The 25,772-nt window shown below is 35.1% G+C and overlaps 1 protein-coding gene across 2 annotated transcripts; it reads left to right on the top strand.

Moving 5' to 3' along the window:
- Nucleotides 1–62: 62 nt before the first annotated feature.
- Nucleotides 63–25,772, top strand: LOC127855224 (CD109 antigen-like). 2 transcript variants are annotated; one of them, XM_052390641.1, is made up of 34 exons: nucleotides 63–156; nucleotides 905–1,062; nucleotides 1,566–1,591; nucleotides 2,192–2,363; nucleotides 2,691–2,761; nucleotides 3,677–3,841; nucleotides 4,785–4,818; nucleotides 5,314–5,398; nucleotides 6,111–6,225; nucleotides 7,422–7,586; nucleotides 8,986–9,075; nucleotides 9,739–9,942; nucleotides 10,422–10,520; nucleotides 10,938–11,000; nucleotides 12,773–12,973; nucleotides 13,204–13,353; nucleotides 13,473–13,550; nucleotides 13,856–13,961; nucleotides 15,173–15,251; nucleotides 15,481–15,598; nucleotides 16,920–17,033; nucleotides 17,718–17,816; nucleotides 18,758–19,013; nucleotides 19,138–19,314; nucleotides 19,840–19,921; nucleotides 20,573–20,729; nucleotides 21,507–21,581; nucleotides 22,047–22,251; nucleotides 22,749–23,104; nucleotides 23,538–23,654; nucleotides 23,908–24,017; nucleotides 24,139–24,298; nucleotides 25,008–25,113; nucleotides 25,380–25,772. In XM_052390641.1, exons 1-34 carry the CDS (start codon nucleotides 83–85, stop codon nucleotides 25,463–25,465), a joined length of 4,353 nt encoding a protein of 1,450 aa, XP_052246601.1. In that variant the 5' UTR covers nucleotides 63–82; the 3' UTR covers nucleotides 25,466–25,772. The 2 variants fall into 2 exon arrangements, with proteins under 2 accessions (XP_052246601.1, XP_052246600.1); XM_052390640.1 differs by having other exon boundaries at nucleotides 15,167–15,251.

Genomic DNA, 25,772 nt, shown 5'->3' with positions numbered 1-25,772 from the left:
CTCTTAAATGTAAAACAAAAAGTCAGTCAGTTCGACATGATAAACCTAATATTTTGTTTCAGATAGGACCGATTGCCAGACGATGCGCTGCTTATCTTTGCTAGGACTCTTAGCATTGGCTAGTGTCTGCAAGGGCGATTCCTTCGCAGATAACGGGTTTGTTAATGCAGGTTCTTGTTTATCTATCTTGGTGGCATGCATGGTGAAAATCAAAACATGTTGACAAGAGTTACAACTGAGCTTACAGTCCCTTGCGCCAACCATCATTTGCCAAACTATACACATTTTACGTCGTACATTTTAAGTATTTTATTGAGAATACGTGCTCAGGCGTCGGCGTCCGGTTAAACATCCGTATTGTGATATTCGTCATAAGTTATCCATGGACGTGTAAAGTGATGGGCATTTTGTGATATTGAACAATGTGTGCGTGTCTTTAATGTTCAACCTGAATTGTATTAACGTTCCATCCTAACCCCGCCGAAGATGATATTTAATTAAGTTCAAGTAATTTATTCTTTCATATCCAATGTATGAAGCGCGATTTCGAATAAAGACAGGCAATTCGAAATCGGTATGCATTAAATTTATATTTGACACTTGAGTTCAACCAAACAGTAGCCTATTTACCCCCCCCCCTCCAGTTTCTGTGTTCAACAGTTGTCATATGATCTTTACTTAACTTAGTTCTGCCTGAAGATCGAACATATTTATTGTTAAATTATATTTGCAACCTGTGTGTTGTGGTCATTTATTAGTCGAGACTCGGCCTCTTATCTTTTGACTCATAATCGAAACATCTTTTGAACCAAACTTTCCAACCTTATGTGTTTGAGAGCAAGATGGTTTTAATCTCAAGCGCGTTAATAATTGTTTTACTAACAAATACTATTTTTCTCTGTAGAACACACTGGTTAGTGCTACCATCCTCCATCACACCCGGACAACCTCTGCCGTTGACCTTCAACTTCTACAACACAACACGTGACGTCACAGTGCAAATTGACCTTTTGCAATATGATCACTCCTCACTGAACACTATGGTGCACATTTTCAGAAATGGTAAGTGGCATATTCGTTCATCTTCCTCGTTCAAATATTGCAACAAGCTCAATCGTTAATCAAACAATTTCCTTTTTAAAAGAATGCCCATAATATGAAAATATGTACACATCCAAATAGATGACGCGAAAGGAGATCGCTTATGTAAATCGTTTTGTTGGAGAAAGACAAAGTTAGAGTTTTATTAACAATAATAATATGACCTCCGGTGCGCTGTTTTGAGACTTTTTTATTCTATCTAAACATGCTTGCATGTCGTGATCATTATGGGCTTATTTGTTTGAACACTGCACGGGTATAATTTATTCTATTTAATTGTTATAAAATTCGATAAACTGTTAAATGAAATTCGATTATCTGTTAAATGAAATTTGATTAACTGTTCATTGAAATTCGAGTAACTGTTCATTGAAATTCGAGTAACTGTTCAAAGAAATTTGATAAACGATTCAACGATGCGTTTTATATTTTATGATCTGGGATATTTTAAATCAAACTTTCAGGACGCGGTGGCCTTCTACAGATGCAGGTAGTATATCCTCATTATTTTTTTCAAATACCATATTAAAGTACACTAACGAAACAAGTATGCTAATATTTCGGAGGTATGTTAAAATATCTGAACTTTATATGAACTTATATCGATCTTCATAAATTTGAATTAAGATGTTATCGCCGCAACACACATCAATATAAAACTTAAAATTGATGTAACTATATATGTGCGTCTATATGACGATTGTTAAATTTGCATCGTGTTGACATGTTTGCATTCAGGCATGAAAAGACGCAAGAACTTAGTCCATTTACAGAAACTATAAAAAGCACATCCGGATACGCATCCATTATTAAATTTACTAGAACAACGACGATAATAAACATGTTTAAACTTTCTTTCTCCTATTTGAAACAAATATCGACGGTTCCCGTGACGTCAAAATCATGTGTTCTATGCCCAAAACAGCAGTGTTTATATAACACTAGGCCTTACCTATGTTATTTTAAATCACAATGTTTTGTCAAACCGTTGTGTCGGCTTCAACATATCTGGGTTCATTGCATCATTTGTTTGTCCGTAAACACTGTGAAACCACATTAATATGTTTGCCTTTATGTTGTGGTACTAAAGGTCCCTAACAACTTGAAAGACATCGGTCGGCCATACAACTTGCTTGTGTCCGGCATCACAGGTGTCTTCTTCCAGCAACATGCTCAGCTTGTCTTCGATCCTGGCTTTGTACCGAAACGGTTCGCGGTACAGATTCAACTCGACAAGGCCATCTATCAACCCGGACAGACAAGTATAGATACGGCTATATGATGTTTTTGTTTTGTCTACTTTTGTCGGCTTTACCAAAGATGCTTTAATCCTGTGTAAATGTATTTTTCTAAATATAATACAAGCGGATGGTAAAAACATTTTGTCATAAAAGTGTGTGTTGAGTTTCAATATTTATATATTTAAAACGGAATTTATAAAAACATAGAAAAGGGATGCATATCATTTATAAGATATTGAATTTAACATAGGTTACTACTTTGGTTGTTGAATGAGCATTAAGCTGTTTAAAATAAATAATGTGTACGACACTTATTTATTTGAAACTGTTATGTGGTGACTGTTTCAGTTAATTTCCGCACTTTTGCCGTCTACTCGGACATGACGGTGTTCAACGGACGATTTGACGTCGGCATATATGTACGTAGAATTTTACATTACACTAAATCACTTTGTAACCCACCGAAAATAGTGCCTATTTGTCAAGAGTTAGCGACGGCAGCCATGCTTTTGTGTTTGTGGTAATTGCCTTGTGCTTTAGCGTGTCTGCAACATATTTGGGACTACTTTGAAAGATGAAGGTTTGGGGTGCGTTGATTGAAGTACGGTGCTTTTGTCGAAATCCCACTACCGAAACACTGTTTTCCGTGGGTGATTGCGTTTGTGCGAATTTAAATTTCTTAAAATGTGCTAGCCGATATAGTTTTGACTGCCATAATTTGAAGATCCAACCAATTCAACCCCCAAAAATAATAGGAATAACCCTCGATACTGCATTATGCTTCGTACTTACACAGTGTTTGTTAGTGTTTTCATAAACCTACATAGACAATTTGTTTCACATATAAGTCCTATGAAATTTGGTCTGACTTCCTAAGGTTTCTTATTGTGTTATCTTTACCTGTAATGAACTAAGTTCACTTTTTATATTTATGAATCATCATTGTGGTATAAGAATTACGGATACGCACACTATTGCCATTAGTTGTTTGGCATTTTGAACATTGGCCATTATCATAGCTGTAAGTCAAAGAAAAAATACACATCTTATAGAACCAATCTGACAACGTTTATAGTAAACATGCCATACTTTATATCGATCTCTGGAATGAAAATATTATCTTTCATACGAGCCCTCAGTCAGCGTTGTTGTTATCCAGTGTCCACTATTTCGATCTTTAACTGAAATATTATTAACTAATACATAAATAAGAAATATTCCCAACGAATAATTTAGTTCAATTTATGAAATCCTAGAGCATTTTCAAAGAATTTTTGTGGAAGTAATTTCTTTGGTAATGTACGCCGATACCATTACCGGGGTAAATCACACAGGATCCAAAGGGCAACCACATGAAGAAGATGACGAATGTCTCCTCGGGCGTCTACGGAGTTGTAGAGGACCTGATGATCATGGATGATGAACCGTTGCTTGGCAAGTGGCGTATAGAGTCCAAGGCTTTAGCACACAAACATGAAAACGTCTCTTACTCTGATCAGGTAAAGTTGCGCTGGAAAAAGTTGATTCAATCATAAACCGACTATTTTAATAAGATACAATGTTTATTGCCAAAAGACTGCTGTGTGAAATCAACATAGCTCAAAAGAAACATAATAATATAACGTAAAACAAAGCATATCTATTGAAACAAGACAATCAAAGCTAAAAAATCTAAGCTTTTCTAAAAATATATGAAAAAAGTCCAGCACCGTCTACGGCCTGTTTCATTAAGTGTATGTGATCCCGTTTCGGTACCCATGTTAGATGATCAGAGATATTATTTTCAGTGTTTTAGAACAGTAAAATTACAATTGTATTGAACACGTCTTCCTTTAAAGCCACACACCTTGAAATGAAATACATGGCATAGGACATTTAAGTATAAATAAGAAACATATTTTATCTTTGCCAATTAGAATATATCTGGTGGTTACAAGGTAGAAATCTGTCTCTTTTGCGCTTTAAAACTTAAAAATAATCGCGTCTGTCGAAATGGACGTATACGTCTAGAAATCCTACTTTCGCTTTTCACAGCGGTACCGTTTGAAAAATAATAAATTACTTGCTAACTAGGCTATATATTTAAATTTATCTATCTCAATTAGAATATATCTGGTGGTTAGAAGGTAGAAATCTGTCTCATTTGCGCTTTAAAACGTAAACATAATCGCGTTTGTTGAAATGTACGTATACATATAGAAATCCTACTCTCGGTTTTAAAATAAAAAAAATAAAAAAATAACTTGCTAACTAGGGTTTAGATTTAATGACAATTTTGCACACTTTCAAATTGCATCTATATGTATTGATTAACATGTACTTCATTTCAAGGTGTGTGGCTTTAAGCGAATCTGGTAAAACAAATTTACAAAATAATAGAGTATGAACAACCATAACTATATAACATTTTGTTAGACTAACGCATAGTTTTTTCTACTTTAGACGGCCACCAAATATTTCACAGTGGACAAATATGGTATGTATGTGTACTTGTGTTGCCTGATATGGATGTCTTTGGTTCAAACTGTTAAAATGTATTGTAATTAATTTTGACTGTAATGTGTTGCTCAGAAATAGTGATTTGGCACTGATATGAGTGAATAAATTAATACATTACGACGGTCATAGCATACACCGATCAAATACAAAACCTGTCGTTAAAACATCAGTGGTGAGTACTTTTCTTCAAATTCGAGGTCGTGAATTTGTTAATGGTTAACATTTAAATTGTTTTATAGCAATATAGTTTAGAACGATGAATATTATACTATTTATTTTCTGCGATTAAGTTTAGATTATAATACACAATTATACATGTACCAATACATAAATGATATTTAAATAAAGTTGTGGAACGGCTAATATGTGTCCATATCGGAGTGTCAGGTCAAAGAGCCCACGATTCTTTTTATGTCGTGGAAAGCAGGGATGAACGAACATTAGGACCTTTTGGTTTATGTAATTTATTTAGTCCTGCCAAAGTTCGATGTCCAGGTACAATTGCCCACCTATGTTGTTACCACGGACAGTTCTATGCATGGATCCGTAACCGCGAAGTAAGTTGTTGTCTGTTTGTTGCATCAAGTATTAGTATCTTCTTATTATTATTTTTCTTCTTCTCCTTCTTCTTTTTCTTCTTCTTCGTCTTCTTTTTCTTCAAATTTTCATTTTAGGTCAATGTGATACAACCACAACAATGTTTTTAACATAAAAGGTATAAAACATAACATGTGAATATGTATTGGTTAAAATATTATATCCTTCAATAAGCAATCCCTTGATGTTTAAATTGACGTCGTCACCTTGAATTGTCGTTATATTTATAAAGGGTGTAATAATTTATCAAAAAAATCGTGCTAATATAATACTGGTTTTGTTAAAAATAAGCAAATACTCGTAGTAATTTAATTCCATCATTTGAAAAAAACGAGATATAAAATGACAACTCGTGTCAGTTATTACATTCAATGGCCAAAAGTGCACAATAATGGATATAAGATCGTCATTCCAATTGTATTCATTTATTTGGTATGGGTAGAAATAAGAATAAAAAACCATAATTTTATTTGCGTTTAGAATGCTGACAGACCGTTTCGACAATCGTACAAAATCAAACCCAACGCATTAAATATAAGATGGTTTGAGATAATAACACGTGCAGGATTTTTTTTGACTCGTTGCATAACATTGATAAACCGGCAAGCTCAATGGGAATACTTGAGTTTATGTGCAAACAACTTAAAAACAAACTTTTTGTTTATTCGGCAGGTATACGTACGGCAAGCCAGTAATGGGAAAGGTTTTTGTACAGGCTGATATTAACTATGGTTCTGCGCCTTGGAAATATAGAGGGGACGAGGTTATGGTGGAATCGTCCCTTGATGTAAGCTGTAGTATGTTAATGTATAAAACAAACATTTTTAACAATTGCAGGATTCATATTGGACAAAGAGCATAATATATAACTTACCGCAAAGCCTTCCTATGTCCGTCCATCCATCCGTCCGTCACTAACTCAGTATGTCCGAAACAATTTCTTATCGCTCCAAATCCCCTATACAGGATGACAGATTTTCTTAAAATTGATATTTTAAGGTCATCAAACAATGTGCAAATTGTATGAGTCAGTCAGGCTGGCAGAGGGACAAGGTGATAGTTAAAGATCAAATGTATGAGCCTCCATTTTCTTGTCTGGTCCATGTATATTTGACACTTTGAAATAGGTTTCACAAATCCTGGCTACAGTGTTTATGTCATAGCGACGATATGAAGATGACAAATCAATGTCGCTGGCACAAGGTAACGGTAACACTTTGTGATCAATAGTTCAGTCTTCAATGTTTTCTTAGCTGCTTAATATCTCAACTACCCAATGAAGGATTGTCATTAAAAGTAAATGTCATTGGGTCGGTGACCAGAGGTTACGGGTGAAATATGCTGGTTCCAAACCAAGATTACTACCTTTATGTAAAGCGTAAAATCTCCGTGGAAAATATGTTTGTCAGAAGGAATGCCTAAGTAACACATTAATTACACATTATTTGTCGCAATAAGCATTATTATACATAGATGGTGGGTTTATATACAACATTAACCGTTGCATGATACGTTTTTAGACAGAAAAGGCTTAACAAATAGTAATTTTAAAGTAGACAGTAAGCACGTGTAATTGTTCAATATTTTAATAGTTTAAACTTAGAATCAACTGCCCTTGAAAAACTAAATATGACAGTTGAAACATATTTTATTTTGCTTGTGGACATTATATATTAAGGTTACCCAAAGAAAAGGTATATTTGAATCTATTAAACCCGTAAACAAATATATCAGACTTATTAGCGTCATATTAAGTTTATTTGCTGCGCAACGATATTGCGCGTCAGTAAATTTTATACCAATCTAAATATGTAAAAAAAAGAATATATACTCAGCGTAGGGCATTGGCTCGTCATAGACTTCGCGTGACCTTAAACCGTGTATGTACGAAATATATCGAATTTTTAAACCACACACGGGACATTAAGCTTGTTAAACTTTACGAAATGCGGCTCAAATACTTTTTGTTTTCATTGGTCATAGATCAATGGAGATGCAAAATTCAACATCCCGTTCGACAAAATCCTGCATGAGGTTGACCCGTCTACCTACGAGCCATTGGTCACGAAACTAGCGGGGTATTATCTCGTTGTGAAAGTCAGCGTCACCGAAAGTCTGAACAACATCACACGCAATGCAACTGCAATGGTAAGTATAAAGTCGTAAGTTTATGCCCGGACATACAGTTCTACCTGTGTACACCATTAGGGCTTTTTAGTAAAAAATCTAAGAAGGCCCATTAGCTTCCAAATGGCTGACCACGGGTTTATCTTAATTGTAATGTTTGTTTTGGTCGATGTATAGTTTGTTATTCTTTGGTGGATTACTCTGCTAAAGTTGATATTTGGAAATGAAATTTTTAATTTCCATGGTGTAGAAATAAACTTGACCTTAATCAAGGGGGTTTTTCATTGTCTTTTACACTAAAGTTTTCTTACATTGTTTGCCAATATGCCAATATTCATCTGACACAAGTGCACATAACAGCAAAGAGTTTTTTGTACCTAGGGGCTACTCGAGCTCCGAATAAAATCTTTTAGTAACCGTACTAACTTTACGTTTTTGAAAAGTCTAAATTTACGGACACCCCCTTCTTTAGCCAAAATACTAATTTTTCGTGACTCAAATTTTTCGGGCATACGGGTTTAAGTTTTCGTCTATTGGACAGTACATCTTAAAGCGCAATGTTACCAGATTTCTTCTCTGTTTTCGCTTAATAAGTGTCACTTACAACATGCGTTTTTATAACCGAATTTATGTCATAAAACCTAGCAGGCCGCGTGCCATAGAAAGATATTTCTTCAGCTGGAGCAGCTCATGAATCACTTTCTTACAATGTCAGCGGTCTATAACTTACCACACATGTGCATCCCATGGGTCACAGTTTGCTTCACAATACGTTTAAATTATTGTTAATGTTTGTTTGAAAACTTACTATATGGACCTTGATTGTTGGAGCCAGCTTAAATATTATTTTTGAAATCTAAGTAACATGAAGCCACACACCTTGAAATGAAATACATGTTAATCAATACATATAGATGCAATTTGAAATTGTGCACACTTTTCATTAAATCTATAGCCTAGTTAGCAAGTAATTTATTTTATTTGTTTAATTTTATAACCGAAAGTAGGATTTCTATACGTATACGTACATTTCGACAAACGCGATTATTTTTAAGTATGAAAGCCCAAAAAAGACGGATTTCTACCTTGTAACCACCAAATATATTCTAATTGGCATAGATAAAGTTAAATCTATAGCCTAGTTATCTTAATACGCTTTTAAAACCGAAAGAAGGATTTCTAGACGTATACGTCCATTTCGACAAACGCGATTATTTTTAAGTTTTAAAGAGCAAAAAAATACGGATTTCTACTTTGTAACCACCATATATATTCCAATTGGCATATAAAAAGTATGTTCCTTTTTTATATTTAAATTTACTATGCCATGTATTTTTATTTCAAGGTGTGTGGCTTTAAGAGGTATCAGTGAACATGTTAGGCCTTGTTTACTATATGGTTGTCCTTTGTCATCAAACAGGTACAGTTTTACTCTGAACCATACAAACTCCAGTTTAGTAGAGACACGAGTCCGACTTTCTTCAAGCCAGGACTGCCTTATATCGGACATGTAAGTTGTGTGCTTCGTCCACATCGTTATTGTATAATGGTTTTGATACGGACTAGTTCGTTTTTGTGTGTATTCGACACTATAGTATTAACAACATACACTATTTATAATAACACAATTCCATGTCTAAATGACGAATGTGTTCCTACATCAAAATATTCACACGGTGTGTTTGTTTTCACATAAAACATTTCTTCCATTATGTGAAACATCAGACAATGAATATGAAGTTGTATGAGGTGTATGTTGTTATGATTTAAGTAATTGGATATTGTAATGTATATGTATTTATTGCAACATTACATTACATTAAAATACTACTTATTTATACTGTTATTTTAGTCTGATTTCCGTCAACCTCTTCCCGTCTATTTTAATTGCAAACCTAGGTTATGCTAAATGCAAATCGCTTATCTTTTAACTCTTCATTCTTACACGCAAATGCAATGTGGAAAATGGAAATTCTTTAGAAAAAAAAAACGTTTAAATATTAGCTCTGACTTAAAGTTGATCTGTGATTAGATGGTTGTTGTTTGTGTTCACTTTATCTATGGTTTATTTTGCCAGATACATTGGAGTGTTTTCATTTGGATGTTTTCAATTAGTTTAATATAGGGAGAAATATCTAGTTTACATCAGGCGATGTTTGTTTGTTCACTGCAGATTTCCCTAGCACAAGCGGATGGTCGTCCAGTCATCTCTAATGAAACAGACGTGCTTGTGAAGAGCTATGTCAAATTTTACGACAGCCAGCACGGAAAATACCGAGCACAGACACTTCCTGACGTCCACTATGCCCCGCCCCCAACCGGTGTCCTTGAGTTCACAGTGGACCCACCAGAGAATGCATACTCGCTGCATCTTTCAGTATGTTTTATTTTAATTGAAGTTAAAGTGTATTCCTATTTATTTTTGTGAATCTAATGGCCCTTTGAAACGTAACGTCTGAAGATAAAATATTGAATTCGTTATTACAATTGGACGCGTGATGGCCTATAATATTTAACGTATGGTTACCATGGTATTCGCTTGTCAAGAATGTGTCAAACGTTTAAATAATTTGTATGATTTCTGTAAAAACAAACAAACAACACACATGCCAGAAGATGTGTGTATGTATTATCCACAATGAAAAGAGATAATTTATTACTTCAATATGTTAAAACAGAAGCTGGATTGTAACACCAAATAGGCAAATACAACAGTTAAGTTCGGAATAATTATACAATGGGCGTATTGACTCACATTTACACCAGTTTGAGAAAATTGGATTAGTTTATTTCACATGCGCTACATCGCCAGCAACTTAAAGACAAGATGATTTATTTTTGTTTCTCCATTTTTAGGTCCATTACAAAGGACTGAAGGACACGTACGACATGTCAAAACCATATTGGCTAATTGAAAAGGGAAACCTGCAATTGTCTCAGACCAACGACTCAATGGTAACAGCAAACATAAACATCGTATATTAATGATTTAATCTAATAGTGAAACGAATATTTATCAATGGAGAAGCACATCAATTCACACTTAACAAATTAAACATTATTGATCTATTTTTAAGGTACTTAAGTAACTTTATATTTAAATTGCTATGATATGTTGTTAAAATTTGGAAATATATGCTGTTTATGGAGATTTTAACTACTGAGCTACAAATTAGATAGCATTATTCTCTTTATTCAAAATTTTATTTGGGTCGGATACTTTAAAATATCACGAAGCCGAAAACCGTGTATTTCTTTGCCCTGCAATAATAATTTCTGATGCCATACACAACTAAACTAAGTTCGTCTAATGATCAAAATGCGATTGATATATTGTTTTAACATTTTTACTTAATTTGCTGTTTCTTTCAGATTGGTGAAATGGTTGACTTCAAACTACTGGCAGCTGAGCCGATGCAAGACTTGTATTTTGCTGTAAGATTTATAGTCAAAATACGGCTAAAACGAATTGAGAGATCTTAAACATGGACAACATTATTAAAGAAATTTATTTTATACCTTATGATAAAATATGACATTTCTGCAGTGAAATTACAGCAGTGAAAATAAACTAATTGTTATTTCCACCGGTGAAAATAACACATTTTCGGAACTACTTTTTCTTTTTTTGGATTATCATATCAATATTTACTTCAAGGTATATATATATATATATATATATATATATATATATATATATATATATATATATATATATATATATATTATGATCACGAGTGAATTAAAAACACTATTCCATTAAATCCAACAAATTTCCGTTATATTTTCTGCCTTTTTTCACCGTTTATTGACATTGTAAAAGAGTTTAACCGGAGAATTTCGCAGTTATAATGACGTCATTTTGTGTATTGAAATGTATTGAGGCATGCCACGGGAGAACGGGTACCTTTTCACTTTTCAGCGAAAGAGAAACAGCTGGTAATTATTTTCTTGAAAAGGGGGCTTAAAAGAAACAAAACATGTGTTCATGTCAGTGTAAGATCGTTTGTTATTTCACGAGTGATCTTATACACTATATGGTCACGAGTGGCGCACATAAACAAATATCCTCTATATATTTGATTGCATGTTGTTACGTTTCATGCTCAATTTTTGTCCAAAGAATACGTCCAAGATATGAAGGCTACGTACTTTATATTTGAATAGGTAGATACATCTTATTTATGAAAAATGCAATACCAAAGGACTGCTTCCATAATTTCAAAGTTGGTGCCTATTTTTTGTCAATACAGAATTTATTTCCGGAGCACGACCTCATAGATTTTAAAAGCTTTCTACTTGATATTTAATAAAAAGATACAGTTCATTAAAGAAAAATGCAGTACACAAACATCGCTATTCTAGATCAATTACTTTTTGAACGCTTGCAATTTGTTTATCTTTATTATTGCATAAACTCTATCTATGATGCCCTCTGCGCACTCGGGCAGGAAAGAATTTTTCGAGCCCCCGCAGATGATAATGCCCTCGAAAACGTGTATTATCCCTATATTGATTTAATGGAAGTCAAGCATAGCACTCTGGAAACATGTTAACATCTCATCTCGTGAGGATATATTTAGTGCACTATGCTTTGACATCTCATCTCGTGAGGATATATTTAGTGCACAACGCTTTGACATCTCATCTCGTGAGGATATATTTAGTGCACTACGCATCTCATCTCGTGAGGATATATTTAGTGCACTACGTATCTCATCTCGTGAGGATATATTTAGTGCACTACGCATCTCATCTCGTGAGGATATATTTAGTGCACTACGCATCTCATCTCGTGAGGATATATTTAGTGCACTACGCATCTCATCTCGTGAGGATATATTTAGTGCACTACGCATCTCATCTCGTGAGGATATATTTAGTGCACTACGCATCTCATCTCGTGAGGATATATTTAGTGCACTACGCATCTCATCTCGTGAGGATATATTTAGTGCACTACGCATCTCATCTCGTGAGGATATATTAAGTGCACTACGATTAACATCTCATCTCGTGAGGATATATAGTGCACTACGCTTAACTTCGATATGATATATGAAGATAAACGAATTGCAACCGCTTAACAGATATATGATGCAGATTATCGGTACATTGGCATTCCATTTCCCATAAATTATATATATTTATATACATATCAAGTTTTAAGTAGATAGCTTTCATTGTCTTTCATTGTGTAATTGAAGGTGGTTACGAATGGACACGTGACCTATTCTGGAATGAAACGATACAGCGGTGCGGTCAAGGAAGGTCACATAATCTTCCAAGTTACGGACAATATGAAGCCATACAGCAAGCTGATTGTTTATTACTTCACGACGGACGGGTGGAATGCGGACTCCATTCATTTCACGACCAGCCATACGGCTAACGTTTTCAGGAATTCGGTACTGTATTTATTTAATAAGCTTTTTATTAGATGGTATTATTATATATTATAATTGTTGCCAGCCCATCCAAATTAACTTTACGAAAACAATGTGAGCTTTTCTAATCGCTCCTGCATCGGTTGGGTGTACTAAAAAAAGTATCATGAACGATCTTACTTGTATGTCCCTTTAAAATTTTCAGCAATACTTATCAGAGGACATTATAGTAGTCATAATTCTTTTTTTAGATTTCTATGTCTTTTGACCGGCCCACCGCCGAACCAGCAGAAAACGTTTCTCTGCAAATTACCACTGACCCTCATTCCTTGGTTTGCATCCTTGCAGTGGACCAGAGCGTGTTGCTAATGGCAACAGGAAATGACGTCACTCAGCAAGATGTGAGCAATTGTGGGATGGCATTAACTTGCGAATTTCTAAAAATATAATCCAATTATTATACATGAAATGTATGGGTACTTGAAACACCTACACATGAATAATGTTATCTACATGTCAGGTAATTACTTCATTGAAACCCGATGACCGACCTTCGATCGATGCAGATGAATTGCACAACCCACAACAAGTCATGCAGGTAACAATTATATAAACGCTGTTTGTTTTTTTAATATAAACATTGTCTGTTTTTCTTTTTTATGATTTAGATATTTCAAAGTTCAAATGTCAACATTTACTTTACTGATACATGCAACCAATAAAGTAGTTGTTTTACTTAATTAAAGTGTCTTTTGACTTTGTTAATTTAAACTTAGCGATACAAGACAAACGTTTAATGTTCAGCCTATGTCTTCTTTCCCTTGAACACTGGGCTTTGACTTTGAATAAACGTAGATTTGGACTCTACCAGTAAAATGATTTTTGTTATGAAATTTATTTAAGACAAGGGGGATACAAGTTCTTTCCGATGTGAAAGGGTTTTCATGGGCAAGACCTCACTACAAACGTCAGATAGACTGCGGACCACCAACTGGGAGCACTGGAATTGGTAAAGATTATTATCAGTCTAAAAAAGACAACGTATGTATTTTACAGTAATACAGCAACTGACGTTGGTTGGGAAAAATATTTCTAACATTGACATCAAAATAGCTTAGAAGTTTGGATCAGGAAAACGGAAAAATGATATAGGTTTAAGGATGAGTATTGTATTTATCCAGTATGGCATGTTAATTCATTCACCTCAACATAACCATTAGTTTCGTTAAAAGAGAAACAAGACTTTCGACTTTGTTGGTGTTAGCGATGTTTTGATTAAGCACCAATTTGAAGATAGCGATTTTAACTGTTGAATAGATTTTGTTTGTTCTGGAAAGGACGTGAGTTAGTTTGAAACGATAACAAGTAATAATACAAGCGTATGCTAATAGATAATGGTTTCCACTCATCGAATTTCATTAAAAAAAAGTGAAACTCCAGCTTCTGGACCAGAATTGCATTCTTATTTTTGCAAATTATAGTGCCATATAGTCAGCTTATCTGATCTGAAATCCAGACAAAAAATAGGTTCAACTTCTGCTTATATTTATAAAGGTTACTCCAAAGAAAATCAAAAACAAATATCTTGTTAATAATTTCGCAAAATTACAATATTAAAAGAAATGGCATATTTTTAATTAAGACTCTGTGCATTATTCATAACGTAAAGAACACACAGGAAAAAGGACTACAAATATCAAACATATCGTTTCCTTCATGAAGAGTGATGAATCGAAATAGGTAACATAATACAGCTTGTGTAACGTTTTTCGTCGATTATTAGTACAATAAGTATATTACTAACATATCAATACGTTACGTACGCTGCCAACAGCTAAGGCCTTGGGGAGCGGTTTAGATTTTGCTTCCAAAGGTCCCGAGTTTGAATCTCGGGAAAGTATTTTTTCAGTTTTACTTTTGCGATTTAAAAAAAAACATTATTAAAATCCCATTTTATTTTCAAATTTGTTTAGTAAATAAATTGAATGGTTAGATTAAAATCGAAACTCTGTTTCAAAATTCCCTTGAATTTTGCGTTCAGAGGACCATGGTCCGAATTCCAGATATTACAATATTTTTTATTGTTGTTAAAATAAGTAAAGACTATTAAACATCATTATAGATTTGTTAGTAAAAATATTTAATGACATTTTTCAAAACATACGTAAATCTGTGAACAAGTCCCTTTAAAGGGCACTAGAACATTTTGATATGTTTCAGGAGGACAACCGCTGCAACAAGTTGAACACACTCGAGACTTCTTCCCTGAAACCTGGTTATGGTATAGCGCAATCTCAGAGTGAGTAGCCTCCTTCGAGACGAAGGGTTTTCACATTTGCAGAATATCAGGACGACTATCCGTTAATGAATGCAATTTAAATTTAATGTAAGAAAACTGACACACCTAATATGCGCCTGTTAGCAATTGCAAACAAACACGTCCAATATGCACCTGGTCACAAAATCAACACTATCTTACCATTCATTATATAACAGTTTATTTACTTGAATATCTGGTCGATTTTCAGCCAAGACGGGGCAGCCCTTTTAGAAGCCACAGTTCCAGACACCATCACGTCTTGGTTTGCCACTGCGTTTTCCATGAACATCGCTTCCGGCATTGGAATAACGGACGGTCCATCTAAGGTGTGCACATTCTACATTTCACTTGTTACCCTCCCACCCCCCTCTCCTCCATCATAACAAAGTGAAGGGGGGTTACTCGAATCACCTTGGACGGTTTGTCTGTCCGTAGACACAAACTAAACGGCATGCGTTCTCCTAAACTTCTAAGTTGTTAATGCGAAATTTTTCTCATCCTACGTGCATAATTATAACAGTTTGTATCCATTTTCAACCAAGGTATTATGCATAATTTCACATATTTTCGTAGTTAAAATATCATAAAAAACTAATTAACATACAAAACAAATACATTTTGACCACTATAACATACTTATAATGGCAAGGAATACGATCATATATTTGTTTGCCTTCCTTGAGGTTCGAACCAAAAACGAACGTGCGACCACTACACAGCGCAGTTTTTTTTAAATTTGAATGGTATTAAAAAACGCTACGTCGGTCACGCTCGTGTATGCGAAATTATCGATGCAAATTGTTACAAACGCTTAAAAATCGATTTGTATAAATGTTTAGTAATGAACATATATTTTCAAACGACATACTGTTCTACATGTTGTATATTTGGTATTATTGCATACTTGTCCTGTTAAAAGTTTGCTTTACCCATTTATGCCTAGCGTCTAGAAAAAAGGCCTTGGCAAACAGCGTAGACCCAGATGAGACGCCGCATGATGCGGCGTCTCATCAGGGTCTGCGCTGTTTCCTTAAAGGAATTTCTGTAGGAAATATTCTAAATATATAAATAAATATACTAGACATCCCTAATTTTGGAAATAAATTGATCCAATTTAAAAGGATGGGAGAGTCCACCAGGCATAAATGGCTTACATTATGCACTTAGGATAAAAACTGGCCTCGTCTATTTTTTCTTATGCCCATACGTTTACTATTAGGAATGTAACATTCTATTGTGGTCTCCTTACATATTTTAATCACACGATGCATGTATAGTTAACATTGCCAAAATGACCGGGCCACATGATGGACATTAACTAATTTATCGAAATAACTTCAAACAAAACTGGTCTTGTACACAGTCTCTTAAAACCATTCCTTTACAGTAAAATCGCCCACATTTTTTCAACCAGCTACTTTTAACGGCATGCTGCATAACTGTTTGGGTAGGGGGTAGGGGTTAGTAAATGTTCGTAACTATTGCTACAAGTTATAGTTAATATTTTCCAAGCATTGCTGTTCACGACAAACAGACTGCTATCATCAAACTTCACTATCGCTTCAACACTAAATCCCTGTAATACAAATCTACTAATTGAAGCCAAAATAACGTGTTTTTATTGTTCATATACTATTCTCGTTTCAGTTCACGACATTCCGCCCATTCTTTATCAACCTCAATCTGCCCTACTCTGTGATTCGAGGAGAGCAGGTCGTGCTTCAGGCCAACGTGTTCAACTACATGGGGCAGGACATAGATGTAGGTGTACCCTCTCTTAGCTTCCATCGTAATGTTTCGTACAATGGGTCATTTTGTTTAAAATTATAGTAATTTATCTTATTTCTTGCAAAAGTATAAATCTGCATACCTATTTTGTCGGAATTTTCAAATAGAAAACTCGGCGTATAGTATTCGGGTACGCCCTCGTAAACAATTTCGGCCAAAGGTTTGATTTGTGTGTTCTTTTTTCACAAAATTTCTTAACCGATCTTCATAAAAGCTCAAGAAAGGTTCCTTTGAGGGCCCTCTTCCAAACGTGTGCATACGGTTCTACTTGAGTGAACAATTTGACTATCATAGCTAAAATAGAACTATGTCTTAAAGCCATATCTTCTAACCATATGGTTATTTGTAAATAATTTAAAACGAAATATGCTGGTTTATCTTCCCAAAAACTATTCATATGGTTCCGCTCCAATTCACAAAATATGCGCTTGCGCTAAAAATATAATATGCGTAAAAGGTTTGTGTATTTGACTTTTTTCTGAAGACCTAAGCCAGATATAATGATTGTATACACACATATATGTTCAGTATTGGAAAAAAACTGTATATGTTGATGACGAGAGGTAATTGACGAATCGGTAAAATAAAATTGTTTTACTCCTGTAGATTTACATTCTACATTTAAACAAAACAAAAATGCTTTTCATTCATTACCAGGTGGTCGTTACGCTCGCGAAATCAAGTGACTTCGATGTGGTCCAGAATCAGAGTGGTCGCATTCACTATATATCGAAGGATATTGTAAACACGGTTCATGTACGTTTTCAACCATACATTTATCATAAATCGAAATCCTCGTGTACCTTTTCAAACATACATTTGATAAACAATGGAATCCTAATGAACTGTAACATCTATTCATTTGATGTACAACAAAATCCTCATGGTCTTTTCAGCAATACATTTTATAAACAACGGAATTCTTATGAACGTTTTGATACATACATTTAATACATAACGGAATCTTCGTGTACATTTGCATCCATACATTTGATATACGACGGAAACCTCATGTACTTTTTTACTCATACATTTCATATACAACGGAAACCTCATTAACTGTTTCACCCATACATTTCATATACAACGGAATCTTTATCTGCTTTTTCGTTTATACATTTGATATACATCCGACTTCTCGTTCGTTTTTTTTATCCAAACAGTTCATATACACCAATATTCTCGTGTACATTTGCATCAATACATTGTATATACAACGGAAACCTCATGTACATTTTCATCCATACATTTGATATAGAATAATACCCTTTTGTAAATTTTCATCCATACATTTCATATACAACGGAATCTCAATATACATTTTCTTCCATGCATTTGATATACAATGAAATCCTTTGTACGTTTTTATCAATAAAATTCATTTACAACGAAAAAAAATTATGCAGCAGAACCGCTGTTTTCCTAACAAGATGTACAGGGGCTGCTGTCGTTAACTGAATACAAAGCAGTGATGGAGAGAAACTATATATTAGACTTTGGTACTGATTAATACAATAATCACAATATTGAGACCATAATAATTTGTATCATTAAGAATTTGCATTTGAAAATGGATACAGTTCGCCATTTATTTGTGTTTTTTTACTATGAAGAGTCCCGTGATAAAAAATAATTGTACAAGTAACGAAAGTAAAATTATATTTGTTGAAGCATTGGTCGAAGTCATTCGATTTTAGATAAAGGCCGGCGAGGCAGCTTCAGTGTTCGTTCCTATCGTCCTCCGAATTGTCGGCATGGCGGAAATCTCCGTGAAGGCACAGTCTACACTGTCTGCTGATGGAGTCAAGAGGCAGCTCAGAGTTGAAGCGGAAGGCAAGAAGATGCACTTCAATGTCCCGGTCCTTCTGAGCGAGTTGAACCCCACAGACGTTCAGCTAGCTTTCCCGGATAATATTGTGCCCGACTCGCAGAAAATCCAGGTGTCAGCAATAGGTAGAACTACCGATTTAATACAATATGATATATTTGGTTAATGTGTAAAGACGCTATCAATTTAATATTGATGTTGATATCTTATGTATAAAGCCTACAGTTAACTTGTCCTAAATGTCTCCAGGTGACATCATGGGTCCAACCCTAAAGAATCTTAAGTCCCTGCTTCGCTTACCCACCGGTTGTGGCGAACAGACGATGACCAGCCTAGCCCCGGATGTGTTTGTATACAAGTACCTCAATACTTCCGGTCAGCTGACACCGGATGTCGCAGAGATGGCATTGAATTACATGCAGCAAGGTACCAACGCGTACATGTATTCCGTGTTTTAATTGGTGAAAGTTTGTAGGACACTTCAAATAAATAATCTACTTTTGTAAATGCAAATGTTCGAAAATGAAGATAGTTTTGTATATTCATACATATTTGTAATATTGAATAGGTAATTATGTATGGCCGAATAATGGCAAAATTACAGGTGCCTCCGCTTTTAGTTTTTGTTTTCTGTCAATATGTTTGGGCTAATTTGAGTTAGAGAAAACGCTATCGCCGTTTTATCGCAAGCAGCATATGCTTAAAAAAAGACAATCGTTGAAAAACATTGACTGATGTTTAAACCAAGCGTTAACAATATTAAAACACTGGCTGTTAAGATCGTTGTTCTAATAAGGGTTTCTTCAAAATATTAGTATGACTTTTGCATCAGAAAATTTAAGCGAGTGAATACTTGCTATGTGTGTACGTCTCAAGAATAGTGTTTTTTTTTAAAATACCTTTATATGTGAGACGATGCAATTGCTGTTAGTATACTGTGTTTGTTGTAAGGTTATCAACGCGAGCTGACGTTCCAGAGATACGATTCTTCATTCAGTATTTGGGGCAAGAGTGACAATATGGGTAGCATGTGGTAAGTCTTCCCAAACGTAAATGCATTTTCTCGTCTCGAGTGCACTGGGATTTTTACATCGCCGCTCTCAGATTATTGTGAATTGGGTTATTGTTACGATTGTGAGAAACAGGAAACGCTTTGTTCTAAAGACATGTGTGAGTATTTTACTGCCCATTGTACAGCATCTAGTACGCTGCACATTGATATAACGCTCCATGTACAAAACGAATTTGACGGTTGGGGATGAACGTGCGATCTAACCTGCGAACATGTAATTCTTCCATCAGACCGAGGATACCCTATCTGTAATAAAACCAGGTTGATTTAACACACAATTTCGAGAATATTCACAGAACAAAATAGCATGTGTACTCCCGTTGCAAAAAGGTCTTAGTAGGGCTGTTATCATTTTTTTTTCACGTGCAAGAGTATGTGCTTTAAGTACAAGTTAAATGATTGGTTCATGAAAGTATTCGCTTAAATATTATTCCATTAAATAGTACGTTAAATGAACGCCTGTAATATGACAGAAATACAAAAATACGTAATTTTTTGTCAAACGGATATTTTTATGTAGTGATAAAATGGGTAATTTACATATATTACATACTTTTAAAAAGGACATATGTGTTGCTGACTGAATTATTGTGATGAATTTCGTTGTCAAAGGCTCACGGCGTTTGTCCTGAAGTCCTTTGCCCAAGCCTCACCGTACATTTATGTGTCTGACGCTGTTATTGCCAATGCTGCAAGATGGATGACCAGTTACCAGAGTTCGGACGGCTCTTTCCCGGTCATGGGATCGGTGCATAGCACACAACTGCAGGTCAGGGTATATTGTAAAAGAGTTCTTTTTGTAACTGGGTTTTTGTAAGCATATAAGGTAGATGTTTTTTTAACAATGAATCATTGCATTTGAAATCAGTATGTTTTTGTTTTTTGTTTTTTTAAACCTATTTATTTAAGCTCGATTGCATAACAAGCCTAAGGCTTATATGAAACGCTCTCGAGTCCGTTTGCTTGGTGTCTATGGGGGAGATCTAAAGAACGCTCCCGCAATGGGGATCGAACCCGTGACCTCCCGATTGCTAGGCGGACACCATGTCCACTACGCCACGGCGACCAGTATGGTTTGTTTATTGAATGATCGTTAATGATAAATTCACTAATTGCATAACTTTTCTGTTATCGTCTGTCAAAATTAGACAACTATAAGATAAGTGATAATCATCTTTATGGTGTGATTTGAATTTAGTTCGAAATATAATTGACAAATTGAATTTGTATAACATATTTTTGTAGCGTAAGACATTGCGAAAAAAACAGAGCAGTGGACAAACAGTTTCTGGTCATTGAGTTTATATTTACTAGTTACAGCGATATCATGTATTACATATAAGTCTCCTTTAATTGAAAATGACCCATAATATATATCGTTCCCTATTTATAGTAGATGACAACGATTTTGTAGTTCTTCATTCCTGAGCCGACTCCCGAAGCGGACCTGTACTAGTTTTGATACGAGCTACGTAAATATAATTTACTACGGTTCGTTTGAAAAGAATTTAATGTTTCTTAGATAAATGTTTATGTTTGTTCACAGGGAGGCGGAACATCTGTTTACAGTTTGACAGCATTTGTGCTGATTGCACTCGTGGAAAGTGAGCGTATCTTAAAGGTAACCAGTGTATTGGCAATACTTTATGTGTGTGCTGATTAAACATTTTTAATAGGTCTTCAGCGGAAATTGAAATTTTCATTGAATTATAGCATGTTTTAAGATTTAAATTGATGACCATTCTGAAAACTGTATTTGTAATAATTTGCCCAGTATCAAGAACTTTCGAACATTATTTTCTCAACTTAGAGGATTATATTTGAGTATGTACTCACCGAGTATTGAGATTGTAATTCTGCTCATGAACAATCTCAAATATCAGCTATAAGAATATTTAAAAATTCCTCTTCTTACTTCTGTTTGAGTTGAACTCAAAACTTAAAACCGCTTTTATGAACTTTATATTGGGTATGACGGCTAATCTGATCTCGTAAAGAATAAAAAATAACTCAAAGTTGAGTCAGTATATTAACTTAAATATGTTCGTGATACCAGTCCCTAATATACGCATTATTTACTCTACAGAACGACTACCGTATTACGAACAGCGCTACCAGAGCCAGGGCATATCTTGAACTACATCTCGACAATCCAATGAATGTACAAAATCTTGCTTTGATGAATGATACGTATGACCTCGCTATTACGGCATATGCGCTGGCAATGGCTGGGAGTTCAAAGTCTTTCCTTGCATACACAAAGCTTAACCAGAGGGCTACGTTGACCAATGGTAAGGTCTGCGTCGATTAATGCTAAACTGATATCTCCAACTGAAAGCCAGAATGGGACATCAGCCGTGGCCTCTATCAATGATGTTGGCAACAACATCACGTCATGTACAACAAATATTTTCATTGCAAAATACGGTGGCTACATTTAAATGTCGGTTACAAGAACATTTATCTAGAAAAAGCATGACTTTTGTAGAAATGTGTTTTATTAAAAAATAATGTGGCCGTACAGTTTAATTATGAATGAGAGATACTAAAAATAGTTTTTATGTTGTAAAATAAGTATGCAATACTATATACATATATATCAGAGACCATTAGTAACGTTTAATATATGGTTGTTCATATATGATGTTTCATCATAAAAATGCTTTTTTTAAATGTTCTTTAACTGAAAAACGTTCCCACATACAGTTCATGAACGTATTTTACTTACGTGAATGCCGTTTTTTGGCAAACAATCACGAAATGATTTAGTGCCATTGTTTAATATCAGATGGCATGAAGTACTGGAAGTTGCCCGGTCCACAAAACTCCTACAACTACTGGGAAACATTTTACGCCAAGGAGTCCCCTCTCTCGGTAGAGGCAACATCGTACGTCCTTCTCTACCTCGTGCAAACCAGACAACTCTCCGAGGGCCTGCCAGTCATGAAGTGGCTCGTCTCCCAGCGTAACTCTCTCGGTGGCTTTACGTCCACACAAGACACTGTCCTTGGTTTGCAGGCCTTATCAGAGTTTGCTTACATCACATCCAGTAACCTTGACCTCAACATTGACGTTGTTGCACACCAATACCATAAGAAGCTCCATGTAACGAAGAATGATGCCATGGTTTTGAAACTGCTCGATGTAAGTTTGGTTGATATCCTCCACCTTTTTTTATTTTTTTGTTTGAAGTTTGATTTCCTTCTGTGGCTAAGGCTGTGTTTTGTTGGAAAGAATAACCAACTTGCCGCAATCTAGCAAGCGTATTTTATATTGCACTTTGCGGTCATACTGCCTATTTTTAAACTGTACCTCCGAAACAATTAGTAAGACCACCTGAGCTACCTTGCTGCTCGTACTATTAATCAACACTCATTCACAGGAGCGCCTTACACCTAATGAGCAATTATGATAAAATCATTTGTTTCCAAAAGATAACACTTCTGGTCAGTCATTTTGTATAAGGGTCAACGACTCAATTTTATAAGATACTAATAGATAAATACGCTTCTTCGGAAACGAATATCGTCTTAACTTAACTACAATGCTTTACAGTTAAATCTGATTGAATTCACAGATTCCATTCAGTGCCATTCCCACGTTCCGTCCACATGGTTCCCAGACAACTCCTGCTAACTATGAACCGCCGTCAGTATCAATGGAGGCTCATGGAAACGGAAATGCTCTTGTTCAGGTAATAAATGGACTCATTCGAAAAGAAATCAAGAAGCCGAAAAGTGCTATAGGCATTGCTAGAAAGTTGATTGTCGCATATTTCGAATAGTTTTGATAGTGAAAGATTGCATAACACGTCTATGAATGATAGAAACAAATATCGAATTACAAAACGTTTGCCACAATTGTTCCCTAATGTTTCATTTTTGGGGGGAATTCAGAGTTTAAATGAAACATTATTAGAACAAACAATCTCGATGTTCTATATGCAGGTATCTGTGTCATTTAACGTCGAGACAGAACCTTCCCAGCCTGCATTCAACCTCACGGCCGAAGTGGTCCAGGACTCACTGCATTCCATTGTTGTCAAAACGTGCGCCAGGTAATCACTGCCGTATTATTTAGCAATACAAATTTGAAGAAAATTTCAAATAACAACTCTGAACATAATACTGTTAATGCCAAATGACTCAACTAAGACCGTCAATCATAAAATGTTTCAGATACTTGTATGCGTACTACCATGGCCCGGGCATGGCCGTCGTAGAGATTGATGTACCCACTGGTTTTGAGGCGGACCTCGAGAGCAGATTCTCTGATATTTCTCTGTCGAGGAAATCTGAAATCAAGGACCAGAAAACCGTTGTTCTTTACTATGACGAGGTACTTTAAATTAAAGGTGTTTCATATTTAATTAGTTTTCAACTTTTCAAATACACACTGCTAAAAGTGGATATCATGAAATTATTGATTATCTGTTTAACTCTTACTTTAAACGTGTTTGAAGCATCCTCCCGTCATTTTGATTGTATACATTTAAACAGGTGTAACGCGGATCGGTTTGTCAGGAAATATTATGTTATTATAATTTCACTTATACGTGTTCAGTCCTGATGATCGCAGTGCTTTCTTTCACCATTTCGGGAATGCGGCAGGTAGAATGGGGCCGGTTCCCCTCGTGGATAAGGAAACAATCGCGTTGTTTTAACTTAAAGTGGGAAAAACGTGTTGTTGGGTTTTGGATAACGCATTCTTTTACATTTAAAATGAAAGTGAGTTCGAAATTTTATTTACTAAGGTTCAATTTATAGAACATGCGCATAGATAATCTACAGGATAAGACTTATATAAAAGAAAACGAAACAATTATTAGTTTTGCTGACACCTTTATTTGGGACTTTTTAGGTCCCAATTTGGAAAATATATAATTTTTTTCCATTGGGAATGGTTCCTTCTACAGGCCCCACATTCGAACGAAAACAACTTTCGTGTTTACTGTATCAGGTTGGTAAGGTGATGCCGAGTAAGCATATATAGATTTCCTTATCTTGTGATGTGAAATTTACCGAATGTATGTAAATTTTGTTTTTAGATCAATCCGAACATGGAGACCTGCTCCTTTGTTGAGATGCTCCGTTCTGACCTGGTGGCCAACATCAAGCCGTCTGCAGTCAGGGTCTACGACTACTATGAACCAGGTAGGTGTGATATGAAATTTTACCAGCACTTGTTTAAATCGTTAACTAATACAATCAAGCAATTATCCCGTTTGCTTGATATGTTGTGATCTTAACCAGGTTTATGTAGACTAATAATTTAAAATTTAAGAAGTGATTTTCACAACGTTGTCTTCAATGGACAGTCACAATTTTAATATTGAAGCAATATAATCAATTGCAAAACTCATATTATTAAATTTGTGCAAGTGTACAAGATTTAATCTGTAACACATGTTCCGTTTCAGAACGTTTCAAGGCCCTAAGCTTCTACCAGTCCTCCATCCTGAGGGACTCCTCCTTCTGTGACATCTGTGCCAACTGTGGCTGTTAAATGGTCAATCCAATAAAAACAAATCTCTGTCAAATAACTATAAAATAGCCTACACATATGTATAGTTCAGCATAATTAACTTAATTTTGACAATTTTTCGACACTTAATGACTTAATAAAATATGAAGGCAAGTTTCCCCCACTTTTATATTTTATGTTTCGATGGATATTTCGAATAGAGATGCAAAGACAAAATTTCTTCTTGGGGGAAATATGACTTCATATATAATGTTTAACTTTTGTGAATAAATATTGCGTTGTAACCAAATTTCTGTGATGCTATGCAAATAAAAACACAGTAAAGAAT

This window comes from Dreissena polymorpha, chromosome 13, assembly GCF_020536995.1.
Source record: "Dreissena polymorpha isolate Duluth1 chromosome 13, UMN_Dpol_1.0, whole genome shotgun sequence".
Lineage (NCBI taxonomy): Eukaryota > Metazoa > Mollusca > Bivalvia > Myida > Dreissenidae > Dreissena > Dreissena polymorpha.
The sequence above is the reverse complement of the archived record's forward strand: the minus strand, read 5'-3'. Positions and strand labels throughout refer to the sequence as shown.